Below are 26,448 nucleotides of genomic sequence, written 5' to 3' on the forward strand. Positions count from 1 at the left end.
AAGAGAAATGTGAATATTGGCCGGCCTACACAAAGAGGCAGCCTCGGGAAGCGGGAGCTCTCCCCCTTGTTCCAGGGCACCATCCCTGCCCTCAGGAGTGCGGAGGGGAGGCCGGCGCCACCTGGCCCCTCAGCCCAGAGCTCATGCCCCGCCTGAGGCGGCCGCTGCAGGGATGGCTTTTCCTTCCCTGCTCAGCAGCTTTCCCAGGGAGCAGCTGCGAGCCCTAGAGGAAATTCCTCCTTTCAGGTACTTCCTTCGGCCTCCCCGACACGGAGTCCCAGCGACTCCTCACACCTTCCCCGTGCCGGGCAGGCCTCCGGAGGGTGCTCAGGGAGGCACAAACCAGCTCCCGTTAGCGGCCCCTTCTTGTCAGGGTCCCATTTTACCATTTAATCTTTTGAGAAACAAGCCCTGCAACGGGTCTGGGGCGACCTTGCCTCTCCCCGGTTGTATCAACTCTGTCTGACAAGGTGACTTCGGGTAGGTGTGCAGCTCCTTCTCCTCTATCCCACAGGGGCTGGCGTTCCTGCTTGCCCAGCTGGAGCTTTTCCAATGACTGTGGAAAGAGCAGCTTTGAGGAAATGTCCCAGGTACAATTCTTCTGGTTTTGTTACTGTATATATACATGGTGTTTTACTGTCCTGGCAAGCCGGTTGTTTTTTTAGATGTATAAATGTGTAACTCTCAGTAGGTAGATTGCATAAGGTGATGTATAGAAAGTTCTAGGTGTAGGCAGCAACATTTTAGATGCAGTAGAATGAAAATTAGTGCAGCTAGTAGAAGGGAATAAAGATACTTGGGGTTGGTTGGTTGGGGTTTTTTGTTTGGTTTGGGGTTTTTTTGCACCGCAGTAACTTCTGCCCTATTTAGTTTGGTCAGTGGTTCTGGCAACAAAAACCTCCTCAATAGTTAAATATCTCGGCTTTTTCCCATTTTTTTTTTTTACATTGTGCAAAATTTCTGCGCTGACAAAATCGTAAATGTTGACACTATGTAAGAATAGAATGGACTTTGCTTCACCTACTCTCTTTAATTTCGCAGAAATAAATGGGGGCTGTGGAAATGCTATAAGTAAGCAGGTATCTTGATTAATTGCTGAAAAGATACAAACCTTGAAGAAGAACATTCTTCACAGTAAATAGATTTTCCTTCTTCAGTACTAGTAATTTATTTCTTTGTCCAGCATACTTTCAGGCAAAAAAACCTGTCTTCCTTCTCTTCCATTGGCAGGTGCTTACCTTGTCCTTGCAATGTGATTTATTATTGCCATGTTGCTGATCCGCACTCCTTATCTTCTGTACTTTTGGGTTTTGGGGGTCTTTAGGGGTTTTTTTAAGTGGAATCTTGTATTTTAAAAAGGCATAAAATTTTTTCTTCTGACAATTATTAGATTGCTACTTTTGCCCAGAGAGGAATTGAATGAGTGCAAAAGAGAGGGTTGTGAATCTGGTTTTTGCTTAGGTGAGCAGTTGTAGTAGTGGAGAATGCTACTGGCTCTCAAAGCTTGAAAATCTAGCTATGAATGTTCTGGATTTGCTGAACTTAAAATACCTAATTCATGTGACAAACCCACATTAAATTTTCCCATGGTGATTCAAGTCATTTGGATAAAAAAGTATACCTGCTGTGCTTTAGATTACAGACGAGGAGCTCTTCACTTTGAAAAGTTTTGAATTCAAGACCTACTACTCAAAGACTCTGATCAGTGTCTCAAAATATGAAACCAACCTGTTCCAGAAAATTCCATTAAAAAAATCAGTAATTCAAAGTTGTAGAAGTTATTTTAATCTATAAAGTTCAGACAATTCTAACATCAAGAACTTGTGAATAGTTAAAGAAAAAAAGAATTTATTTTTGTATTATTGTTGTACTAATATTTTAGTATTATTTGACAGTGCTCACCAAATAGCCCTGGAAGAACTCATTTGTATGAAATTCTGAAATGGTGTTTTGAAGAGACCAACTGAAATGTTTAGGCTTTCCTAACTGTCAGATTTCATGTCTGGTAGTCAAATGTATAAATGAGTAATACAGCACTTGGAACTGAAATTTGTAAAGAAAAATATGAGCATTCTCTGTAACACACAAACAAGGAATGAGGTAAGTGTTCCAATGCAAAGTACTTGTGCACAATGAGCCCACTGGAACCCACCTGTGAGCTAAGGGAAGTGTCAGGGGGTTTTACTTACTTGTAAACTGCTTATTTTTAATCTTAAACAATGTTAATAGAGCAACTGGCTTTAGGAATTAGTCATGGAAGTTAAGTATGACCTGAAAAGAAAGTAATGACATTTTGTGCAGAATGTGGACTTTGTCCTAAATAAATGACTGTTGTCCTTGCTGAGACCCTGAAGACCTTTACTTCATAGAGATATTATGTTCCCCTACACTCCTCTGACATCTTGTTAGTCAAGATGTTTATCTATATTAGAGTGGCTGACAATATAGGTTGTGTAAATAGCACAAATAATGAGTAACAAGGATAGAAAAGAGGAAAATGAAGCTCTAAACAAGGCAGTAATGGCTGTAGAACCATTATGTAGAACACAGCAAGTTAATACAATTTTTTTAATTACTGCAATTTTCTTTCAAATCCATCCACAGCACTCATTCCATATTGTTCTTTCTCCAAGACAGCATGCTTATCTCATTTCTCTTAATTCCATTGTTCTTATCTATATTTCTGTGATGGGCACGTTTCTACAGCCAACTTTGAGACACAAAGAATAGATGGAGGTAGAAAGTGAACTTTAGACAGAATGAAAGCGCTGAAGTTTAAGAGTAACTACGAAGTTTTATGTGCAACTCAAAGCTCTGCTTCTGTGCATGTGTAGAGCTGTGCTTGGCATTAAGGACCATTTGCTGCTTATCTCACTCCTAAGCCTGATAAATATCTCTAAAATAGCCATTTTTCTTCCTGAATCCAACATACATGATCAATAAGTGTTGAAAAGCACATTGAAGTTGTGCCAGCAGGAGTGGTTGGTGCACAAACCCCAGAAGCATTCTTATTCAAAGAAGAAGGCATCTTATATTAAATTTGTGTAGAGGGCAAAAAGAGTAGACCTCCACTATCAGATGAATTTTCATGTTTGGTGACTCAGATTGCTCTAAGGAAGTCCTAGTTTCAAAATTAAAACAAACAAACAAAAATCCCTGAAACTAACCAACCAAATGAAACCAAAGAGTCAGACCCCAAGAGCCACACAGACACCAAATATTTAAATCTTAAGAGAATGTTTGACTTATGTAAGATTGCACCAAGTGTAGGGAGGGGAAAGAAATAAAATAAACCTGCTACAGGTGTTTCTATGGATGACATTTCTTCCATCCCTTTGACTGGTAGAGCTGGAGATACTATTCTAAAACACTGCACAGATATTTAAGAAATGGCTAGGAGTAATGTTTGCAGACAAAATTAGGAAATAAGGTGGGAGGGAGGATATCAGCTTCAGAAAAGCTTTAAGCCCTCTAGAAGTGGTAGGTTCTCACTATCAAAATACCAGGAAAAGTTTAACAAAACTATCATAATCAAAGTTTTTGTTACTTTTTTGCAGATGTTTGAGTGTTATTTTCTTTGAGTTAGCTCTGCATTTCTCCTTCTGTCTCCTTGTAGTTGATGCATAACAATTTTTAATTTTAAAATATTACATCCCCTCAGTCTGTAAATAGCAGTTTGGCACCTGCGGCTTTTCCAGGACTAATTATGGAGTTTTATTTCCTGATGCTTTAATTAATCTTGTGTGAGCTGTAAATGTCAGTACACAGTTTTACAACATCTTTGCTGTTGGGAAGTCAAATAGTTGAAGGATTTTCTAACAGGATAACTTCCTCTTCCCTTTCAATTTACCGGGTCTAAATTTATGGCAAAATGCATCTGTCTGAAATGACTGCAGTGGTTTTAGTTCTTCATTTCTAAGCACTGTTTCTTTGCATGCTGTCACTGTTTTATTTGTATTCCAAGTTGAGATACAAGTGATACATGTTTGTTCAGACGCTATATCCTCTTACCTTCAGTTACAATGCCTTCAGGCTGGACTTTTCCTTTCTGATGTTGATGTAACCTAAATTTTTTTCTACTCCAGAAATAAAAATAGTGCTTCTGCCCTGTCACAGTTGGAACAGTTGTTAACCAGAGAACTGCACAGGAAGCAATTTCCCAAACCTGTGTCTCCTCTAGCTATGTAATATCAGAATGATGAGAACCTAATGGCTAACAATGAGCTGCCAGTTCTTAATGAAAACTATGCAGCAGTCTCAGTGATAGCCCTTCCCAGCCCTTTTGTCAAAGACTTTTGGCCCCTTGTATTCTAGATAAAGCTTTCAAAATACACCTAGTGTGCTTTTGAACTCTTCTTCATGTGCACAATCCATGAAGCATTAAATTTTCTGAGAATTGTTATAGCAGAAGTGTCTCTATATGAACTATTGGCAATCAATGAGCTGTTAAGCAGTTTGCTAAGCATTATACAAAATGCTAAGTCGTATGTATTGTCTTTCCAAAACCAACCCAACAAAAAACCTGGAATTATGAACGTATTTGCTTTGAATGATTTCAGCTTTCTATAAGGGAATAAACCTACACCAAAAAAAAAAAAAGTTTTTATATCTCTATATATATCTGTTTGGCTGACTGGAAATGTATTAAATGTGGTACCTTTCCCTTCAGATGGACTTTGAGATTTATGTACCAGTTTTAGGAGCCTCTTTTTTATTTAAAATAAAATCCGGAGCTTCCACAGTGTGGGCAGGAAATGTCCATTTTCCTTTGAACACTTGTGCATAGGAAGGAAAATTAGTTGTCTCAAGGATATTACTTGGTAATAAATATCCTGATTCAAGAACTTTGCCAAATGAAGAACCAGTGTGGTGTAGTAAAATGGAGATCAAATTAATCCTTGAGAATTATTTTCTTTCAGACTAAAGGGGGTTACTGATACCATTTTGGATTCCAGCCAGGGTATTTCCATTCATCTAGCAGGTTGTCTACTTGTTTTACCTTTCTAAGTTGCAAAAAATAAGGGAGGAAATAAAGCAGCATCTTCAAAAGGTTTTGTATTGTGAGAAGTTTGCAGGAGAAACGTATTATTTTCAGCAAGCCCCTCAAAGATCTCTACATTCAGAGTCTGTACATCTACAACACCTCCTAAGAAGCAGTGGATGCAACTCAAAGCCAGTTTTGGTCAGGAAAAGCCCTCCCATTAACTCTGAAATTTGCTGGTAGACCCATTATGTATATAACATATGTCAGATTTCATGCTAGTGGCAGTACCTGAAGTGATATATCAAGGTATCAGTAGGTTATCCTAATGTGTGTAGTACAAGTTTTACCTGTATAACAAAATCAAATATTCTCAATTCAGATTGGTTTGTTGGCAACAGAAGGCAAGGATCTGATTTCTTTAGGTTAGAGACAGGCTAATGCCAGCCTTCACTAACCAGTCCTTTCTTGCCATGTGTTACCACCCTCTGTCAGCAGCACAGTTTAAGAGGAAGCAGAATGTGGTAACATGTAAAACTTCCCAAATCCCTCCATGTGGGAGATGTATCTGTAAGGACCTGGCTAAGAGAAATCTGCATTGCTGTTGGAAATGGTTCTTCTGTGCATAATCACTACTGGATTTTTTCCTAGTTAACTTTCAAAGTTTATAGTACTCTGTCATCCCAGCTATTCTTTACTGGTTTAGAACTGAAGGCTGATTTGCATTTGGGGATTGGGTTTGTTGGCTTGGGGTTTTCCTCCTTGCCATTGCCTCAAAAACAGTTCTGTTTGGTTGCTTTATGCAGTTTGCAGAACCTTTTGATGAAACCTAAAGTAAGAGTAGAGCAATGTAAGCTCAAAGATTTTGCTTTCAAGTCCTGGGCCGCAAATAACTTGTGGCCACATGTGGAAGCAGTTTGCCAGGAGCAGCTGCATATCCAAATGAAGATGCCAGCAGCACTTTTCTGGTTATGTAAACAGTGATCTGACAATAGGTCCCCGGGTTACTGGACTTCAGATGTTGGTATCAAAACATCTTTGCAAACCAAGTATCGCAATATCCATGTTTAGCAGATCTGAGTTTATTTAACAGTTTGTTCAACTCCTCTGGTAAAATATTCTACCAAAACACTTGTTTCATGCTTTTGTGTGTTCAAGGGGATTTTTGGAGAACATTGCCATATAAAAAAAAATATATTAACATCAAATATTTCACTAGCAATAGGGACCCATGGGAATAAGATCAAAGATTACTTTTTGATGTCTTGAGACAGAAGCTAGACAGGGGTTTATGGTTCCTGTCATCAATAGGAAAAACATGACAGGAACTAAACATGAAAAGCTGTTGTCTGGTCTGACTGTTTTGAAATGGAACGTACCAGGACCTCTCAGTGAGCTGTATTGTAAAAGCATAGGGGCCATTGAGCTTTTTCCACGTGTGTGAAGTTAAAAGTAGTATTATTTTGCATTTTATTTCTCTCAGTGAGTCCTACAATATGCACTTGCATTGATACATTCAGAATGCCCAACATATATTTAAATAAAATGGATTTACATCAGTGTATCTGAGAATTGCTGAGAAAGATGCTCACTTGCTGTTTTTAAAAAATAGCATGTCTGCAAATAACTTCAGTTTTGAAATGTTACTTTCTGCTTCAGTTTATCCTTTTTTAAAATTTTGTGATATCCAAGTGTCCGTACATCATTTATTTTCTACCACGTTTTTTTCTATTTAGTGCTGGTTTTATCTCTTTTCTGCTTTTCTCTTAGTTTTTCTTTAGGATTATCTTGAGTGATTGATTTTCATACCAGTCTACTTTTAAAGCAGTGGTTTATAAGACTGTGTTGCCATCCAGAAACATCTTTCTTTTCCCTTCCCTGCTGTGTTTTATCAGCTGTGCTGGCAGAGATGTGTGTGCAGCGAGGCAGAGGATTAAATCAGGCAGCAGCCTGAGGGGACAGCCAAGGTGGCACTTCCACATCGGGATCAGGATGGGCGCTTGCTACGAGAAGGGCAGGGGGCACTGGGCTCCTCTCCTCACTTGGTCTCACCTGGTGGGGAGTGTTGGAGCCTTCCCAGAGTCAATAGTTACACTTTTTTTTTGCTGGACTGTTGCATTAAATTGTGTGGAGAGTTGAGAGTGCTGTAACCTAAAACCAGATAGAAATGAGGAGCAGAAGAGCAGAGTAGAACAGAGCCATTTTGGGGCTCAGAAGCAGTTATGGTCCTTGCTGACTCTTCTACTGGAGCCTCCTGCTTTTGGGTGAAGTGTCAAAAAGTGTCTGAACTGATGCAGGGAGAGCAGAACCACATCTCACATGGACTGACTTTAACAGCTGTAATTAGGAGCCCATTTGGCTCATTAAATTTCCTCATGAGAATCCTAGAGAAATATAATGAGTCCATGAAGAAGTGTTTTATTGAATCTTTTTTTTTTCGGTTTTTCCCTTCTAATGGGGTCACGTAGTACTGTGTCTTCAGTACCAATACTGGTTCACGTCAATTTACTGACACTATTAACTTCACCATCACCAAGGGTAGTAGCTGACAGATTAAGGGCACTCTGGCAATCTGTACAGACTGAAATGTGTGTCAAAATGCTGCATTCACGCTTTGTATCTTAAGGTTTTAGTTTCATATATATAGGAGTTTTATGACTCTCATCACATTAACTACAAATGCAGATACACAAGCCTTGGGAGCAAATATCAATTTGCTTCACTTTAATAAGCTTAAAAATTCTGTTCAGTATGATGTTGATATCTAAGTACTTGGTCACAATAGAGTAAAAGGGGTGGAAATCTGTTTCTAACTGAGCTTTCTGTGTGTGATTGATGCTGTTGTTGATGTGTATTCATAGATAATTGGCCCTAGATTATGCATAAACTAACACATAGAGCAAAAATGTCAGCTTAACTGGTGTGGAATTTACGTACCCCTGTGCAGGAGAATAACCATGATGGTAATGCAGTTGCACTGTCTAGAGAATGCAGGTGTCAATGAAGTATTTTATTTGATAGTGTTTGTTGCCTCAGGTATTAAAAAATAAGCTGATGTTAAAAATAAAATATGTTTCATGTCACTGCAGCATTAGAGAAGTGCTTTTTCAGATTTTACAGATGATGGCTCAGGTTCTGTTAAATCAGGATGGATTGTGTCAGCCCCTCTCTGTTACATAACAGGATATGAGTGATAAAAACTGACAGAATGCTGTGGATGGAAATAAAATCTAGTTTCCTCAAACCTGGAATAGAAGGAATCCAAATTCTCATGAAGCATTTTGGTACTCTTAAGTACTAAAGAGGTACGGAGAGGGCTCTTACGCAGAAATAACTCTGCTGATGTCTTGGAACTGGTTTTCTGCTTTGTACACCAAGTACTGCTCCATGCAAGTAATTCTGCTTCAGTGGTGCCAATGAGAGTTTTGTTTTGCCTCTTATTTATGTCTTTAAAGCAGTCCTTTCAATAAACATATTTAACTCTTCCTAGTTCAGAATTAAAAACCAAATATTTTGTGCTTAGATTATTCTCCTAGCCTGCTTTTATTTTCTTAAGTATTCTTTCCAAGGTAGTTTTGCACTAGCAGATGCAGCCATAGAAACAACTTAATGGCTCATTTTGCTCTTTGTCCTTTAATATATAATTCCTTTTTTGTTTCTTCATATGTTCAGAATCTACAGCATGTCAAATAATAATTTCCTATTTTTTGTCCAATACAGATTTTTGAAATGTTGATGTTTTAATTTAACATAAACCTCTTAAATCTGAGTGTATTATTCTGTCTTTGTGTTCTCAATTCTAAATCAATCTACTGAGATGGGGTTTTTTGTTATGTTTGGTTTGGTTTGGTTTTTTTTACAGAATCATGCCTGTAGATACTGTAGATATTGCACATACTCTAGAAAAACACAGTATTAAATACAAGAAGATATAAGCGGTACTAAACCTTATTTTTGAACTGGGGTTGGCCTAATGATGGTATGCAGTGGACTAAAAGAATTCCTGATGATACTGGGAATTTCTCATTTGGTGCAGCTGGTTTCTTAATCAGTGCTGGGTCCTTTCATGTGGATGACCTGACCCAGTGTATTCTACAAGCAGCATTGTGCAGTTTGTCCTGTGTTCCAGGATGACATTTTCAGGAGTTTGCCTTAGGAGGGAGGGTATAAACCTGTAATTCCGAGACACCTGCTTTTTCTTGCCTCTGGCTCTTTGAACTTTTAATTGATCCCTCTGATTCTCCTTTATGTGGAATTCTTTTCTGGAGGAAGGACACCAATCTCCTTTCAGGGTTAATTCTATACGTAGTGAAAGAGACAGGCAGAGCAGTTTGGGGCACGGAGCAGCTCCAGTGATGCCCTCATTAGTCTCAGAAGGAAGGCAGGAGTGCAATTGCTGGGAAAAATATTCCGAGTCTAAGTCGTGCTTCAAGATTTGGTCATATGGCAGATAAGGAACACGAGCACATGCGTGTGCAGGGCAGTCATGGCAGCTCTTTTCCTGCCTGTTCCCTGTCCCTGAGTGTTAAACACTTTGGCGCTGGTGACTCCTGTTGTCCACTGTGTCAATAACAGACACAGTGGACACCTTTAGCACAGACACCAGCTCAGTGTGAGCCCAGCACGTCTGTTTGCAGAGCTGAGTAGTGGTGACTGCTGCAAACTGCACACCACAAAAGTGGATTGCTGCAGAAAATGTGCTTTTCCTGTGTTTAAAAGTCATAGCTTGACAGTTGTGATTTAATGTGCAACATGACAGGTGCTACAGTTAGGGTCATTTTCAATCTCTTCCTCACGCGTGGGCAGCCGTGGAGGCTGGAGACACTGCTGCAGCATGTTGGTAATGTGTGCTGCAATTGCTTTAATCCCTGTTATAATGCTCAAACGGCAGCTTCCAGCTGCTCTTCCATTACATGCTGAACAAGTTTTTGACAATTTTGGTCTTTGAAAGATCAAACCCACATATTTATGGGTTGGAATCGTTACTGTCCTTTTATGGTGGTTGTTTTTAACATTGATACTACCTGTGTCAGGCTCCAGGAATTCTCTGCCACCGCACCAAACCACTAAAGGAGTCTGTGTAAATGAGAATAGCAAGTTGGCTACATAACAAAGATACAGGGTGTGCCCTCTGCATGCACTGCATCACTTGTGCTCTTTCTTTTTGGTACTGTGTGACGTGTGTCCCTTCTCCCCCCCTTTTTTCCATTTTGGACAATTAACCTCTCATTCTGGTCTCCAGTCTTCCCTTGATTTTATCGACCGTATATAAGAAATAACACGAAGAAAAAAAAATATTATCATGGGAAGAGGTTTCTGGTTTGGTTTGATTTTTTTTTTTTTTTTTTTTTTTTTAAATTTAAGGCTAAAAATAATTTCACTGAGTGAATTATAGCCCTTGTTGATGGAGGTTTTTCTCTGAATTTTGTTTGGTTCACTGTGACAGGTTTTTTCCTTCTGTATTTCCTCAAAATATGCACCTTTTTGCTCACTGTTATGCCCAGTTACTAGCAAAGAATACTTCTATGCTTCCATATTCTGTGGTAATACCTGTTTAGTTATTACTTCTTCTGTAATGATGCAAAACCTGATGTGTTTCCATTCTCTGCATTTCAGCTCTCTTAATTTTTAATAATTTACCAGGCCACACAGAACAATGGATAAATCAATAAGCAACCAAACAGCTCATTCAAGATACTTAATATTTGCATTGTTAACTGATGTTGGTGAAAGCTAGACATTGGTAGAGCCTCTTTTGGCTCTGTATGAAAAAAAAATTAATTAATTGATACTCTTTAGCTCTCTGTCACCAGATAACTTTCATATATGAAAGCTATTAAATATGCCTTTTTTTATTTCCAAAACTTCTTTTTAATTTGCTTATGAATTACGCTGGCCTAGAAATTCCTAGCAGATTTTTCTAGATGCATTTATTGTATACCTGACTGTGTTTCCACTGAAAGCTACAAACATAACTAACGATATTTTCATAGTAACACCACAACATCCATTCTTTGTGGAATTCTCTGAAAATACACATGAAATTAACTATTTTTTTTTACATTAAAATAATCGTATTGTAGGAATGTTACAAGTCAAATTTGAGAAGAAGAATAAAAAAACCTAAATGTAAATGTTTTCTTGCAAAACTCCATAGAACACAAATCTAATGCTTGCCCAAAGAACCTGCATTAATGCATTAAGGGCCTTAACATCCCAATTCAAGAGAAATTAGTGTAATGTAATGGAAAAGTATAGCTGAGATGGACATGACCCCAGATTAGGGCACTTTCATTGAACATTATATTCTGTGGAGTTAGTCTGAGAAATTAATTTTCCAGCTTTAATGGGTTTTATGTTCCAGGTCATAGTGGACTTGAGGGTTTATCGCTGTTGCTAAAGAGCAGAAGACCATTAAGGTTGTTACATGATTTTTGTATCAATGTCATATGTGAAGGCTAGAGGGTTTGCCAGCAAGTTTCCAAAGTTTGTACTGTGGGAACAGGGAACAATAAAGCTTTTGGAAATGTATGTCTTTGAAAATGATTCTGTTTTAATGTATAGGTCAGAGCAACATTTTGACATCAGGAGAAGATGTTACTAAAGGCAGGCTTTGGTTCTAAATGGACTCAAATTCCTTAAGTATCTTGGATCAGGATAATCTTTTCAGGATAATTGCACCTCATCTTTTCTCATGCACAAGAGTATTTAATGTGATCTTCATAAAATATTAGCCACCAAAGTCATAGAGCAGGGATAAAAGTTTACCTCAGATATTGTAAAGAAAGCAATGATTTAAAAAAAAAAAAAAAAAAAGTAGAACCTTAATGCCTTACTGATTACCCTAAAATTGTTCCCATTATCAGGGAATGACAAAATCCATGAGTTAATTACCATGTATAAGGGCAAATGGAAACCTCCTCGCTGAGGATAGATTTGTTGTTCTGCAGAGTATATTTTGCTGAAGCAGGAAATGCTGTGATTGCCTCAGCTTAGGAAATAAAGGGGTAAATCTGTCCTGGAGAGGCCAGTTGTGTTTGGGAAAGAGGTCTGACTTCTGCTGACTCACTGTGAGGGAAGAAGAAATTACTGTGCCTTTCTATTTGGTTTTTGATGGAAGCTTCTTTACTTACTTTGTAGCAGTTCCTGAGTATTCTACACTGGGGAAACATAAGCTGTTCTCCGCAGTTTCCAGAAGCCTAAACAGAGTCACAGAGAAGGCAAGGGGATTGAGCACAGCTTTACAGAATTAGTCAGAAAGCTGGGTGTAGTACTTAAACACCCTAAAGTCACATTGTGCAGTTTGCTTTTAAGCAAATTGGTTCTGCAGACCAAAAACCACACACAGATACTACAGCAGAGGCTGTTGTATGGACATGGCAAGAGGTAGAGGCCTGTTTAACCCTGTGCACACATAAATTTGTGTACAGCTATGTATAGATATACACACACCCGTGTGGAGGCCAGCCAGCACAGGAGCATTAACCCGAGGTGGATATTTTGCTTTTGAAATTCAGGCTTTAGAACACGAAACTCCTCAGCAGTAACATTTTCCTCTTTCTGCAGGGTCTGAGACATGGTTTGTGGAAATCAGACATTGACTTGGCTCTCATATTTAAATGAAACCTGGGAATTGGGGAAGGATGTGAAATGTCCAGGTCAAGATGTAGATTAATCAAACTTTCTTGTTTAATTTGAAAGGTTTTTCTTTTGCTATCTCTTGCAAATGTCTGTATGAGAGTGGGGTGCCATTGATCAGCAATGAATCTGAAATAACATATTGGGTCTTCTTTTGACTAGCATGTATGATTTCATAATGCAGGTTAAACTTGGCCTCTTTTCACTTACAACTTAAAATTTTTAGTGTCAAAAAAGTTTGTACTTTATATGGAAACCATAAAACAACTAATATGACTCATAAGATTTGAAAACGATTCTGGCCTGTTTAGGTACTGGAAAAATGAACAGATGCAATACATGCCATCAAACTAATTTTTTGGAAGTAGTGGAAACCAACTTCATTTCTGGGTTAAATTGCCTGGCAGAAGTGCAGTTGCTGCCCAGCTTTCCTTTTATTCCTATAACATTTTATGTTACACAACATTAAAAAGCTCAGTGGAAGAAGTAGTAAACAATCAAAATTTTCATGAGTTAAGCTTTGAGTCCCCCATTTATCTAACTGATATAGCCTGGATATTTACTGATACAGCATTCCATGGTAGACAAATTATCCTTATGTGCTTCTAGGTATCCCCAGCAATCTGTAATAGCAAGCTTTATAGTGACAGCAAGCCAGGAACATAGTGTGTGGCAGGATTATACAGGGAAAGCTATCTGGGTTACAGAAATAAATTCTACTTCCCCAGAATAGCTGATGCTATTTCAGTCTTTAAGTCATTTAATTTAAATAGTTCCTGTCTTGAATTGTTGACAGTCTCCACATTAATGTCTTAGGTTTTTTTCAACCTTGCCATGTAGACTTTTGATGAATATGTATATATATCCCCCTCCCTCTGGTTATGGAGTTAGACACTAAAAACCGTGCAGTAGTCTGTAAAGAAAGCCTTGAAAATTAAGTAATCTGTTATTAGACTAACTTTTGAAGCACATAATATAGATTGGTCCTTTTCCAATGGCCTAGTGCTCTCTTCCTTTATCAAAAGAAAAGGAGAAATGTAAACTTTCCTGGTTAAACTGCAGAGACAGGAAAAGAAAATACAGCTGTGCTAGTGAAGCCATGCCAGTCTCTGGTGGATTTCTCCTTTTTTCCAGTTTCCCATAGTTCTCTGTGCCTGTTTTCCTTCTGCTGGTCCTTGCTGACTCTCATTAATAGTGAATATAGAGAAAGCTATTTTAGAGGGGAACCTGAACAGTCCTTATTGTCTAAAAAAAAAAAAATCATGTTTGAAGCATTTTGTCATTCCAGAATGAGGATTTCACATTTCCCTTCTTCTATCCTAATTGTTACGTTATATATAGTTTTCTAACTATTTTTGTGATTCTCTTTGAAATGTAGAGCAAGGGGGGTCATTTTGGTTTCATGTAACTTTGTTTGGATTTGGGATAGACTGCTGGTCATTCCTAGTAGAAAATTTTGGTGCAGTCAGACAGCAGAGATTTGGGTGGAAATCTTTATGGAATGGAGTGGTGGGCACAAAAATATGCCTAAGCACCAGGTTTGCAACAGTAAATAGCAAAAGTAATGAATTGTACCTTGAGGTCTGAGAAGAGGAGGAACAAAAATCTTTTGAACTGGAGCTGTTTTGTGCAGCTGCCTTCTTAGTTCAAAGACCCCAGAGGAAAAGTGAACCAGGTGCAGGATGTTTTTAGCTGTTCCCTCTTCCTGCTGTCTCCAGGGCGGGCTGTGTGCTCTGGACTGGTGCCACGTGGAGGGCTGGAGGCTGGGGACAGAGGGGAACTGTGCCAGTCCTGTCACTGCTCTCTCTGGTGACTCAGAGAGACTAACAATTAGAAAGGCTTGGTTTGCATCAATATTCAGCTACCTCTCTATGATATCTGAGTCTAGCATAACTTATAAATCTAATTTGTCTCTTAATTTAGTATGAGACATTCAGTCTTTAAATTTGCATGCTGTGAGAATCACTTAAAACTCAGTTCTGCCACAGTCAGTTTACTGTGTGCTCTCTGGTGCAGTATATGTTGCCTGTTCGCCTATCAAAGAATCCAGAGGGCTTTGTGAAATTTGTACAAAGTGTCTGAGGGTAGAACATGCTGAAAGGGTGGTTAGTTTAAGTGTTGCTAGCCCTTCAATTGGGAAAACTCAGAGAAATCTGAAACCACTAGTATAGAAAAGTTATTTAATGTAATAACAACAAAATGTAATTAATATTCACAGTATATTACACTTTCAATTTAAAGAGATCATTAGAACCTTGGTTTGGGCTGCTTAATGGATATAGGCTTTGCATTTTTGAGTTACAAACATTTTTAAGTCATGAAAGAATTAGTAACACCCAATCTTAGCATAACAGCTCCTCTCATAGAATTTAATAATTAATATCAAATCTGTAAGAGGAAGTTTTTTGTGGTTCAAAATAAATTATAGAAGAAATCAACAGAGAAATCTCTCCTGGCAAGCCTTGTGTATTTATTTCTGTCTATAAAAATAGTGCCTGATGAGAAGGGAATCTAAACTTTGCTTCCTTGCATTTAGTCATGTTTTCCTCCATCTTTGAGAAGGTTGACATTTTTAGCTTGTTTCCTCACTACAGACAGAAGGCATCAGATTTGCTTACACAATGATACAGAAAGCACAGTGGATGTTTAAAATGAGACTTCTTGGACACCAAAGGTGGCAAATCTTGTGACAAACTCTGTCTTGATTACCCAAAATTATTCTTGTTTTGAGATTTTCATTCAACCTTCTATCTTTACAAGCTAAATAAATTTTTTTAGCTTGGTTCAGAATTTGTCTGTGAGTATCATATTTTGGGATCACCATGAACAAGTTGGATGTATGTGCAAAGCACCTGTTGCAGTTCACCTAAAAGCACATATACCTTCTCTGTTGGCCTTGTTGGTTTGGGTTGATTTTTCTGCCCCCCACAAAGGTGAGCTTCTTTCTAAATTTTGTTGGTATTGCGAAAAAAAAAAAAGTAACTGGAAATCATTTTCCAGTAAATATTAATAACAATCTTTCCCTCTCCATGTAGTCTTCCTTATCTAAAATGAAAAGGTAAAATGTTGGATTTATTTTCTTCTCTTGTACAACCTTTATTTTAAGAGTGTTGCCTCTGTGAGTGAGCTTTCAACTAAGAAATTTCAGTATTTCTAACATGTCTATTGTCACCAGGATTTTTGTGTGAGTGTGATTTAAAATACGATTCATTTGAAAATTTCAACTGCTTTGTTTGTGCTGATCTAATTGTTGTATCCATGGAAACTGGAGGGCTAATGCCAGACAGCTGCCGAGTTCTCTTCTAAAATGTTATTGAAGTTTGTCAGTACAAAACTTCATAGGCCAGCTCCCAGTCTGCAGGCTTGGATATTGGAGATTTTCTGTGAGATTATGTAAAAGGCATGGTGAATCTTCTAAAGTAATCTTTTGTTTCACATCCCACTGTAGACTGTTATTTAACAAATTAAAAATTTGAGCTGACAGCCTCAAACACATAATGCTGTGACCTTTGGAACAGCCGGGTGGAGCAAGCAGCAGAGAGGAGTGACTGGTGTCCCAGGAGAAGTCAGTGGCAGCCTCTGGGGAAAAAGAATATGGGTAACACTCGGGAAATTGTTCATTATTGACTCAGACACTGAGGGAAACTTTACTATTGGTATAGGAGAGAGCAGCATCCCACAGTTCAAGTGAATGTATTTGAAAATCCTATCCAAAAATAGCCCCACTTGCTGGCATGGTACCAGGGTGCATTTTTAATAAAAGTAGTTTAGTTGTACTGTAGTAAAGCTCGTGTATTTGTTGTAACTTCATGGCAGATTTTTTTTTACCAGAAATAAGTAAAATGTGATATTTTAAAATATTACCATGCATAGTCTGTTGAGTATTTCTGCATTAAAGAGCAGTTCTAGGAAAGTCTGGGTCTAGTTAGTACTTTAATACAGGCATGGCTTTATTCATGAGCAGTCCTAATTGAGTCTGTGTTACCAGGGCTCCTCTAAGGGAAGATCTAAAATAAAGCTCTCTCTACTGCTTTCACCTTTTTCTATCCCAAAACTATGTTGGTTCTTGAGGGCTGAACTTTGTAAGGCTTGTATCAGTTTTTACTTGACTCTTTGTTCAAAACCACTGTAGATTTCAGAGGAAGTTTTGAATACTGAAATGTGTTTTGTATTGAAATTTTTAATTGAAAGTGATTTGTCAGTGAGATTGTACTGGAGTCACCTTTCAGTACAAGATCTGTTTTTCAGCAATCAAAAATTGATTTAAGTTCATCTGGTAGGAAGCTCTGAGTAAATTAATCTTACTGCCTTAATAGATCCCTGACTGAGATGCAAATGAAATGTTTTACATCTTGTCAGTGGAATGAACACAGGAATTGTTTTTCTAAAAGTCCAGTAGAAATTGAAGTTCTGATTCTGTACCTATAAAAGTTCTGTATGAATAGGATACAAATAATTTCCTACACATTAACTGGTTTTTGAACAAGAAATGGAAGAAGACTCAAGTCCTGCAATGACACCTTAGTGGGTTTTTTTGCTTCCCTGTCTTACACTGAACCTATTTTCTGTGGCGGCCTTTGTACCGATGACAAAATCCTCTGCAAAAGCTCTTTTCAGGAGAGGGATGGGGATGGAATTCTGGCTTTGGGTTGAAGCCTACAACAGGGTTTGCAGCACAGGCCAAGTCTCCCTGTGGTTTATCTACAGTGTAACTTGCTTATGAGTGCAGTGAAAAGGGAAAGATTGCTTGCACTATACCAAAGTGGTATTTCTTTCTTCATGGAGATGTCATTCCATCTTCTGCGAGAGCATCAGCAGTCATTATAAAGCATTAATGTTGAAACTACTGGCTCTAGTCTGTAATGCCATGTAACAATCTGGTGCAAAAACACAGCATTAAAAAGCTACAGCTTTGAGGGTGGGCTGCACAAAGGTTTGTGCCAGCTCAGGCAAGAACTACTTTGGTCATGTAAACAGGGGTGCCACTAACACAAAATGCCACAAAGGCATTTAGGCAGTGTCTGTTCCTTTGTAGGAAATCAAATGTTTTGATATCAGCTTTAAGTATTTGCACGTAAAAATTATATGTGTAGAACTAAAACTCAGCTTAAAGACATGCAGGAGTGTTTTCTGGTTTTTTGAATTAATTAAATTTAAGTCTTTTATGCTGCTTTTTAGTCTCTTGATACTGACTTCAATCACTTAGTGATTGCTTAGTTGTTTGTTAAGGCATAGCTGATTCTATTCAAAAGCAATGACAACAAAAATCTTAAAATTATTTGAAAGAATGAATCACTACTGCCTGTACAATAGTAAAGAGACGTAACCAATTCTTTGTTTGTCCTTGTCGTCTATCTTCTCTCTTGCATAACATCTTCCATCTTGAATCCTTGCTTTGCAAGGAACTGCAGAATACTTTCGGAAGCAATAATTTCTCTAACTGAAGCTTGGCTCAGAACAGTGTTCCAGTCTGACAGGTCATTTAGGTACAGAGGAAATAGTAATGTAGCATGATGGACTAGAAGAGATAGCTGACATCCCATAGACAAATACTTGCCTCTGCTTTATGCATTTTTTTGGTGCTTTATGTTAAAATTAATAAACTGCTGCTGTCTTTGAAGGTTTATCCTTTTCTATATGCAAATTGCAGTGTTGCTAGGGCAGTGCCACTGCAATCGGTATGGGAGGGAAGGTGTCAGTTGATCACGAACATCCACTCCAGCTGTCTCTTAACCTCTGTTCTATATATCCCAAAACGTACAATTTTCGTACACTTTCTTTTATTTTTGCATGACAAGTAAAGTGTTCTGAAATGAAAGCATTTAAAGTAAAGCAGAGTCATCTCCAGTACAAGACTTGATAGTGTAATGGGGTAAAGAAATTTTTAGCCAATTGAGGTGATGAGATATTTAATATAAAGGCTTCAAGATACAAATGAGTTCTCATAAGCACACTATTAACCTGATCTAAGGTAATGAATACTCCAGTATTGGGAGGCAGGTGGCATTAAGGTAAAAAAAAATATCCAGAAGCAGTAGATTCATTTTGTCACTTGAGGCTTGATGCAAAGCTTGTGTGAATCATGGAACTGAAAGAGGCTGACAGGTCTGAATCTGAAAACTTGCATTGTGAAGAAACCTTAATTTGAGAAGGTTGGTGCACTCTCTCTTTGTCTTGGCCAATGTGTCAAAGGACAGGAAGGACATTATGATGTCTGCATGATAAGAGGATTTTGGAAACAAAAGATAAATTAGATCCAAATACTATTAATTGTTTTCATGTTCTCATATCTCACTATAAAAAATTTTTAATACATCTAACAAAAATAAACTTTCAAGGCTAAGATCTCGCAATATATTTGCATTTTTAAAATATATATTAAATTATTCCAATACTTCTTGTTTATATGTGGCATAAAAGATGTTAGCAGACCACATACAGGAGGAGGGACTGTAGCCTCCCCAAGCATGGTAGTTAAGCAGGTGCCTTCCTACTCATCAAGGAGAGGCATGGGAACCTGTCAAGGCTCTGGAGCAAAAGTCTCTTGCATCTTTCCCGTGAAACATCTGTGCTTTGAAGAGAGAGAGCATTTATTGCAGCTAGAAATATACAACATATTTGGCTGGGTGCTGTGAGGGTAGTTACTTGTCATTTGGTTGAGAGAAGAAAAATTTCTAACCATACATCAGGTTCTTTCCAGCAGAGATCAAAAAATCAGACTGCCAACCTCGACTTCCCATTTTGGAGGATTCTTGTGAATACAATAACTTACCATTTCCAGCAGCATACCAGTGATGTGTGTACAGTCTTTTGGGAATATTTTTGATGTTACTGCCTTGGCTGGAGTAAAATCAGGCACAGGAATAAAGCTGGAATGAGGCTGATTAGTGGTAACCTCTGCTGTCTGCATGTACAGGAACAGCTTACAAAATATCCTCTGATCCTGCCCGAAATCTTTTGGCCTTCCAGCCAACAGGAGGCATCAGTGGGGCACAGGGCTTGTCAGTCCAAGGCCTTTAGTGCGGGTCTGGCTGGTAACAGTGGTAGAGCACACACAGGTAAGGATGAGGTGGGACTGTTCATTGATATTTTTACCATCATATCTTCCCCATGTACTCTGAGATGGTAAGGAGGCCAGGAAGCACGTTTTAAAAGTGATTTCCCTGTGCCCAGTGCTTGCAGGGTTTACAGCAGCCACGCTTGGCCATGTGACAAAACACCCTTCTTGAGTTCATTTACATGGCTCTCTAGCCATCTCTTTTTTTCTGATTTTACACTTGGGTCTTCTACATCCTTGGAGAAGGGGAAATCACCAAAAGTAAGGCCAAAGCACAGCAAGTACTTAAATCATTTCACCTGTATTTAAACCTCTTGAGATCCCTACTACTGCAGAGAAAACATCATTGGGAAGGACATTTGTTCACTAAGAAAAGCGTTTTGGATTTAGTTAGCTCAGTCTGGAGACATGCCATGAAACTGTAGGGAGTCATTTTTGCATTCTTACAGTCAGTTTTCTTTTTTCTTGCAATGCTTTTATGTCCTAGCCAGCAATGTTAAACACCTTCCAAGTATATGGGAATCTCTGTTAACATTTTCTTTCTGGTTTGTTTTTATTATTTATCATTGATTATAGAGCGGATGCACAAACACTGCAGGTTAACAGAATGTGGTACAAACTTCTCTAAGCACATGGTTCATGTTTCCTTTAGAAATGTTGCAGCATTATTTATCTTCAGGCAATGCAAGTTCAGCTGTGCCGCAGACCTCACTAAATACACGTAGCCTGTCAATGGAACCCAGAAATCTGTGGGGTTTGCTTGCCCACAACTCAGTCACCTCCTGTGAGGGTCTGAGGTGCAGCCAGGTGACTCCTCCATGAGCAGCACCAGTACTTCCAGCTTTACTAGCACAGCTGACAGCCCTGCTGCAGGGACCACTGACTGAAAGAGGAGCCTTCAATAAGCAAACCAGGAATGTGAGATGTTTGTTTGCAGCTTGAGCAGCAATGTCAAAAAATATACACTTGAATAAATAGTCCCAGTCCCATTCAAGGAGGAATTAGATTATAGGTTTTAGGTTTTGGAACATAACCCAGGGGGACATCTGTACATTATTCTTCTGTGATGGGGTAGAAAGTGGGTTTAGGAGGTGTTATTTCCTTGCAAGTTATTTTTTAGTAAACTGTATTTCTTAGCAGAATAGTGTGATATGCAAGGTTTAGGTCTGTGGTACAGATATAAACCAACATGATGCCCTCTCTTCATACAGGCCCTTGCACCTGAGTGGATTTCCTGAAGTGCCAAGGCACAGAGACCTCTTTCTTTAGTTTCACTAATGTGAAAGTTAAGTAAGAAATGGTTCCTATGCATGATGTTACCCTTTCCCCCCTCTGTCTGGCCTCAACATTTCATCCCTAGAAACCTCAGCTATGGCATTCTGAAAAGGCTGTCTGAGCTTCCTGTCACTTGCCCATAAGAACAAGGCTCAGGTGAGATCAGTCCTTACTGTCTGGTGCTAGCAGGACCACCTGTTCCAAAGAGCATCTCTTGTCTCAGAAGGTTGTTATTTTATGAAATAAGAGTCTTAATTTTTGACCTGATCTGAAAAAAGTAGCAATTATCTTGTATCTATTTAGGTGAAGAGGGGAGTTAATTCCTCTTTCCCCTTCCCTTGTCAGAAACATGCAGTGTTATGGAAGGTTACAGAAAGAACCCTTGCAAGCCTTTAGGATTCATGAAAGACCCACCACATGTAGACTTTTATATTCCTTGTATCTGGTTTTTTCTGCATTTGTTTTTGTTCCAGTTCCTGCTAATGTGCAAAAGGAAAAGCATGTCCTGGTGGAGAAAATACCATTTATAGTTCCTAATGGCAGAGTGCTACATGGGTAAATGAAAAGAATGCAACTTCCTTATTCCAGTCCCACAAAACAAACACAAAGGGGAAATCCTTTAAGTTCTCTCTAGTTAAGATCTGAGCTGAGTTTCCTTCTTACCTTCTCCCCATACTCTCACACACAACCCATGGCTTGAACTGAGTGAAAGGAGCAGAGGTAAGTATGGACAGTGGATAGAACCCTGCACGTTTCCTTTGGGCTCTCAGCATGTTTTCCAACACTGTTGCATTTGTGTTTATAGCACAGCAAAGATTTTCTTGCTCATTTAATTTTCCCTTCCCATGCTGCAAGGCTTAGTTCATTAGCTTAAAAGACGGTCACGCTTCTGGAGAACAGAATATATTTGGCAGGGGGTTTGTGGATAGTAATTATCTAAAAATTCAATCAAGCCATTTTTTTGATTGATTTTTGGGATGAGATATACAGGCTTCAGTGGAATTAATTGCATCCTAGTATTTTTTTAATTAATGTTTTAAGCATCAGATTGCCCCACCGCTTCCACTTCCTTTGGTACATTTTATTTTTTTCCTCTTACCAACTACATAAAAAGTCCCTTCTAGGTATATACTCTGACCGTATGATTTTTTTTATTAACCATGTCTTCCACCTACAGTGATATTAGTATTGTAACACCCATGTAGCTGAAAGGGATTTTTATGGAAGGATAATTTTCAGTCTTAAAAATGCCACTGGCCAAGCAGGTAGACCTTCTTGAAAACTGCAGAAGGTACAGAAACATAAAATAACAGTTATTGTGAATGATGACCATTTCTTAAGGAACTTACTTTCATGGCATGAACTCAATGTATAAGGCTTAAAGGAAGTATTTTAAATAGCAGAGAAAACAAAGAATAGGAGACCTAAATTACAAAAGCAGAATGGTATTATGACAGTAATCCTAAAGCTACTGTTATCTGACACTGCTTGTTGATGGACCTTGATGAGAAAATGTTGTTCAGAAAAATGCCCCATCAGTGCTGTGATACCATCACATGCCCTGCTCCAGGACTTGAGCTAAAAAAACCCCTGTTCAGATCTGCATGTCTTAGTACATTTTCTGCTGTGGTGGATTAGAAAGTAATGAAGAGGATTTCTCAGAAACTGAATTATTATTAACCTAGTTGTGCATTTTTTTTCTTTATCTGTTCTGTATCACTCACACAGACTGATGTGTAAGATAATAAGACTGAAAATGCATGTGGAGGAAAGCAACAAAGCCAACAGCAAAAATGCCAAGAAAGCCTTGAAATGCCTGTGTCAACTTCTTCCCTCCTGAATTCTCCTGAGGACTAGGGCAGTCTGAAATGTCTGATGCACTGGGAACATGACACCTATTAAGTGGCACAGGAATCCAGTGTGAAGATAATGGTTTTGGTAAAATTGAAAGTGACTGAGTTTGGGGGTGGAGAGGGGGGTGGGGTTATATGTATTTACATGAGGAGTTGACACTGGAGGTTGGTATTTCCCCTTTTTCTAATAGCACAGGAAAAATGTTTTTATAAAGCTGTAATAAAAGGCAACACTCTGTGAGAGCCATTTGTGTCAAGCTCCTCTATCTTACTCCTACTTCACCCTAAGAAAAATTAATGGTATTGTCCCTCCAGACTCAAGAACCTTTTTCAGAGAATGTGAACTCTGCTGGATTTTGGTATCTTCATCTTCTAATTTATCCTTATTTTGTAGCAGCTGAAAAATTGTCCCAATCATAATTTCATAAACCACATGTTCAAGGCTATAAAGGAAAACAGGAACAGTTTGCATGGATTTTCATTCCAGAGTTGTATAAGAGTAAGTGGTTACTGGCATTTTCATTCCTTTGCAGTTCTAAAGTTCAGACCAAGGTCAGCAAACCTGAGGCTTACCAATAACTGAGGTGCTAATTGAGTAAGAGCAAGAGAGAAGGAGAAAGTAGTGGTAAGAATTAAAGTGAGTTACACTTTAAATTGTAAGCAATTGCAAAACCAAAACCAGAGCTACTGTCAAAGAAACTGCCAGTGCTCCTGGAGTAATGTGTAGGTTCTGTATGTAAAGGATTGTTTCCTTTCAATAGCATTTACAGTTTATAGACAAGAATTATATTCTGTATTTGGATGGCAAGAGATACATCCATTTCCAATATTATTGTTAAAACCCACTAGAAACAGAGATCTTCCTACTCATGTTATCACTGAGCCATGGCCAGCTGCAGGCAACACTTAACAAAAGGGCAAGTGGAATCTATTGCAGCTGCTAACTCCTCGGGCAATAATGCAGTAAAAAACCCGAGGCCACGGACTGTTTGAAGGAGTGGCTCAGCCACTGTTCTGTGCTGCTGAACTGTCCCCACCTTGCTGGAGTCAGGGCAGTGCTGCAGCCAGCACTGGACTGCTCCAGGACAAACACTCCGCAGGCTGGGCCCACGCCCGAGCGACTGGGGCTGTCCTCTGGATCGGCATCCCTGTCCTCCTGCTTGCAAAGATAAATGTGTTACAGCAAGGGGAGCAGCAGGACCACTGGCTTTGCCCTCTAACAGCACCTGCCTTTGACATCAGCATGGCAATAAATCAGTCACAGCTGAGCTGCAGCTCCTCACTATCAGTTTAATTAGGAAATCGTTTAAAGACCTGTTCTAGAACTTTAGTATGTTTTGTGCTGCTAAAAGAGGCACTTCTGTGATTCAAGGTGGTTGCAATAGCAGGTCAAAGGTTGCCCTTAAAGTCAGCAGGAGTCGCTTTGCATGTCACTTAAAGTATTTTTATTCACGGGGTTTTTTTACAAGCATTTGCTTTTTATTATTTTCACCAAAATAAAGCATAGAGCATATAGTGTTTTCACACATTTAGGAAATAAATAAGTATATCTTGAATTCTTTAATGCCATGATACCATATGTAATACAAAGTTATTTCTTCATTGATTTTAATTTTAAATACAGCTTATTTGCCCTTTTTTTAAAAACAAAGTTTGATTGTGTTACCATACATTTCCCTTTTTAACTTATAGATGTTTAAATAACAACTGGGAAAATACAGTGATGTGTATTGCTAGAGATAAAAAATTGCTCTATTAGGATGAAACCTGTATATCAAGTTATCAACTGATAAATTAAAAAAACCCAACACATTAAATGAATGTGTCACTTGAACTGATAAAGAAAACCTTAAGAGAATAACAAATACTTCCCCTCCAATTTGTTTGTAGAATAATAAGAAAATAATCCAGTTTTTGTATTTCTACACTGATTGGTATGCATGTTAATTTATCTTCTACTTGTTTGCAACTATAAATGAATAGAGGTATAAAGACAAAATCTCATACTGCCATTCCCTTGAATTTACCAGCTACAGTAAATGCATAAGATCATAAATACATTCCCATTCAACTTAAACACTACAGGACTAACGTCATGTGCTCAGTTTCATGCTGCATAGTTGAGAAAGGAAAAAATCTGGTGGCACTTGGTATCTTTAATGGCACTTCTTTCAGCAAAGGGTAGGATGCGTTTGTGTCACTAGCCAGGGCTACCCCTCAAAACAGTACCCTAAGTATACTTGAAAAATACATAGAACACTAAGTAAAACAGCAATTCCTGTGTTGTGTGCCAAGCTTTAGCTAATGGTACAAGGATCATCGTTGGTTGATTTCATTTCCCCTTCCAGCAGCAAAGTGATCACAGCCTTGCTCAAGTAGCTGCACGTTCCCTTTTTTCCAAGTGGGTGGGTGTTGTAGAATGCAGTCATGTCACTCTGCAGAGAGGGAAAGGAGGCTGCCATTAGTGTGAATGTGGAAAGCAGCCAAACCCAGAGAAACAAGAACAAAATCAAATATGTTAAAAATGCAAATGTGTTTTTTGGACTCTAAAACTAGAGAAAAATTCTGCTCAATTTTCAGAATTCTCCCATATGTACTTACCTGCATCTACTTTCCCACTGAGTTTTCCAGGACTGCACAGATACCACCTTCTTAACATTTTTTAAAATGTCATAGCTGACAGAGTACAACTGCTCTCCTAAAACATGCAGCTGGGTGATGCCTGTGTGGTAGAATGGTGAGCCAGGGCCTTGGGTGTACACGAGGTGTAAACTGACTGAAGATTTATTCAGAAGGAAAAAATCCAAGATCCAAACCACAGGTAGCACATGAAGTCATTCATTAATCAGATCACCAGAATAGGTGTCCTTCACTGAACACCTGTTTTTCACAGTTAGTGACATTAAAACACCTGCTTACTCTCAAATTATGTACTAGCTGCTCTAAAAAAGGTTCAATGCTTTAATTCAGGAAATTGATTACTTTTATTAAATCAAGGGCAGAGATTGTATGGAGAAAATACAAGACTTCTGTAGCTTTAGGGTGTGTCTAAACTTACTAGAATAAATAATTTTGATATTTATTACATGTTAACAGGGAATTAACAAAGTTCAGAATATTTGCAAGTCAGTTAATAGAAGACCATAGTTCAGACAACTGAGGAATTTTTAGCAGTGTTAGGAAACCTTGAGACAGAACACCCTAAGAACAATCCCAGACAGGGTTACAGTTAACTGCCAGCAGAATCCATCTGGGAATAGGGGAGAGTCAGGTGCCAGAAAATTTTAATGCAAGGAGCTGAATTTCCAACAACAATCTTAAATACTATTCACAACTCTAAACTGGGGGCTCTTTCTAAGAGATAAAAAGGCATTATTCTAAGTAGGTCTGGGCTTGGAGAAAAAAATTCATCACTTCAATAGAGGCTAGGGCAGCACCAGTAAAAACTGGGGCTTGCATGGAACTTTCCTTTCTGTTTCTAGCCACTGGGGATTTGCAGCTTGTCACAGAAGTCAGTAGGAAATTCCAGATGCTGTGTGGAGCTGGCACTTGAGAGCCATTTGTGCAGCTGATGGGTGGTTTTGCTACGGCCACAGAGTCACTACCCTCCAACATGGACCAAAAGGATCATAATTTCAAGAAAA

The 26,448-nt window shown here is 38.6% G+C and overlaps 1 protein-coding gene and 1 long non-coding RNA gene across 5 annotated transcripts in view; one reads left to right on the forward strand and one right to left on the reverse strand.

Annotated features, from left to right (window-relative positions):
- Nucleotides 1-23,897, forward strand: part of LOC108448341 — a 24,291-nt gene extending 394 nt beyond the window's left edge. Inside the window, exons 2-3 of the long non-coding RNA XR_001864200.1 lie at nucleotides 515-590; nucleotides 22,680-23,897. This is a non-coding gene — a long non-coding RNA (uncharacterized LOC108448341). The remainder of the gene's footprint in view (nucleotides 1-514; nucleotides 591-22,679) is intronic.
- A 337-nt stretch (nucleotides 23,898-24,234) lies between these two features.
- Nucleotides 24,235-26,448, reverse strand: part of PHKB (phosphorylase kinase regulatory subunit beta) — a 68,327-nt gene continuing 66,113 nt past the window's right edge. For all 4 annotated transcript variants that reach the window (XM_017740989.1, XM_017740990.1, XM_008638802.2 and 1 more), the window contains one exon: nucleotides 24,235-25,239. In XM_017740989.1, coding sequence (XP_017596478.1) covers nucleotides 25,102-25,239 — 138 coding nt within the window. In that variant the 3' untranslated portion in view covers nucleotides 24,235-25,101. The remainder of the gene's footprint in view (nucleotides 25,240-26,448) is intronic.

This window comes from Corvus brachyrhynchos, unplaced genomic scaffold (genome assembly GCF_000691975.1).
Source record: "Corvus brachyrhynchos isolate BGI_N302 unplaced genomic scaffold, ASM69197v1 scaffold26, whole genome shotgun sequence".
Lineage (NCBI taxonomy): Eukaryota > Metazoa > Chordata > Aves > Passeriformes > Corvidae > Corvus > Corvus brachyrhynchos.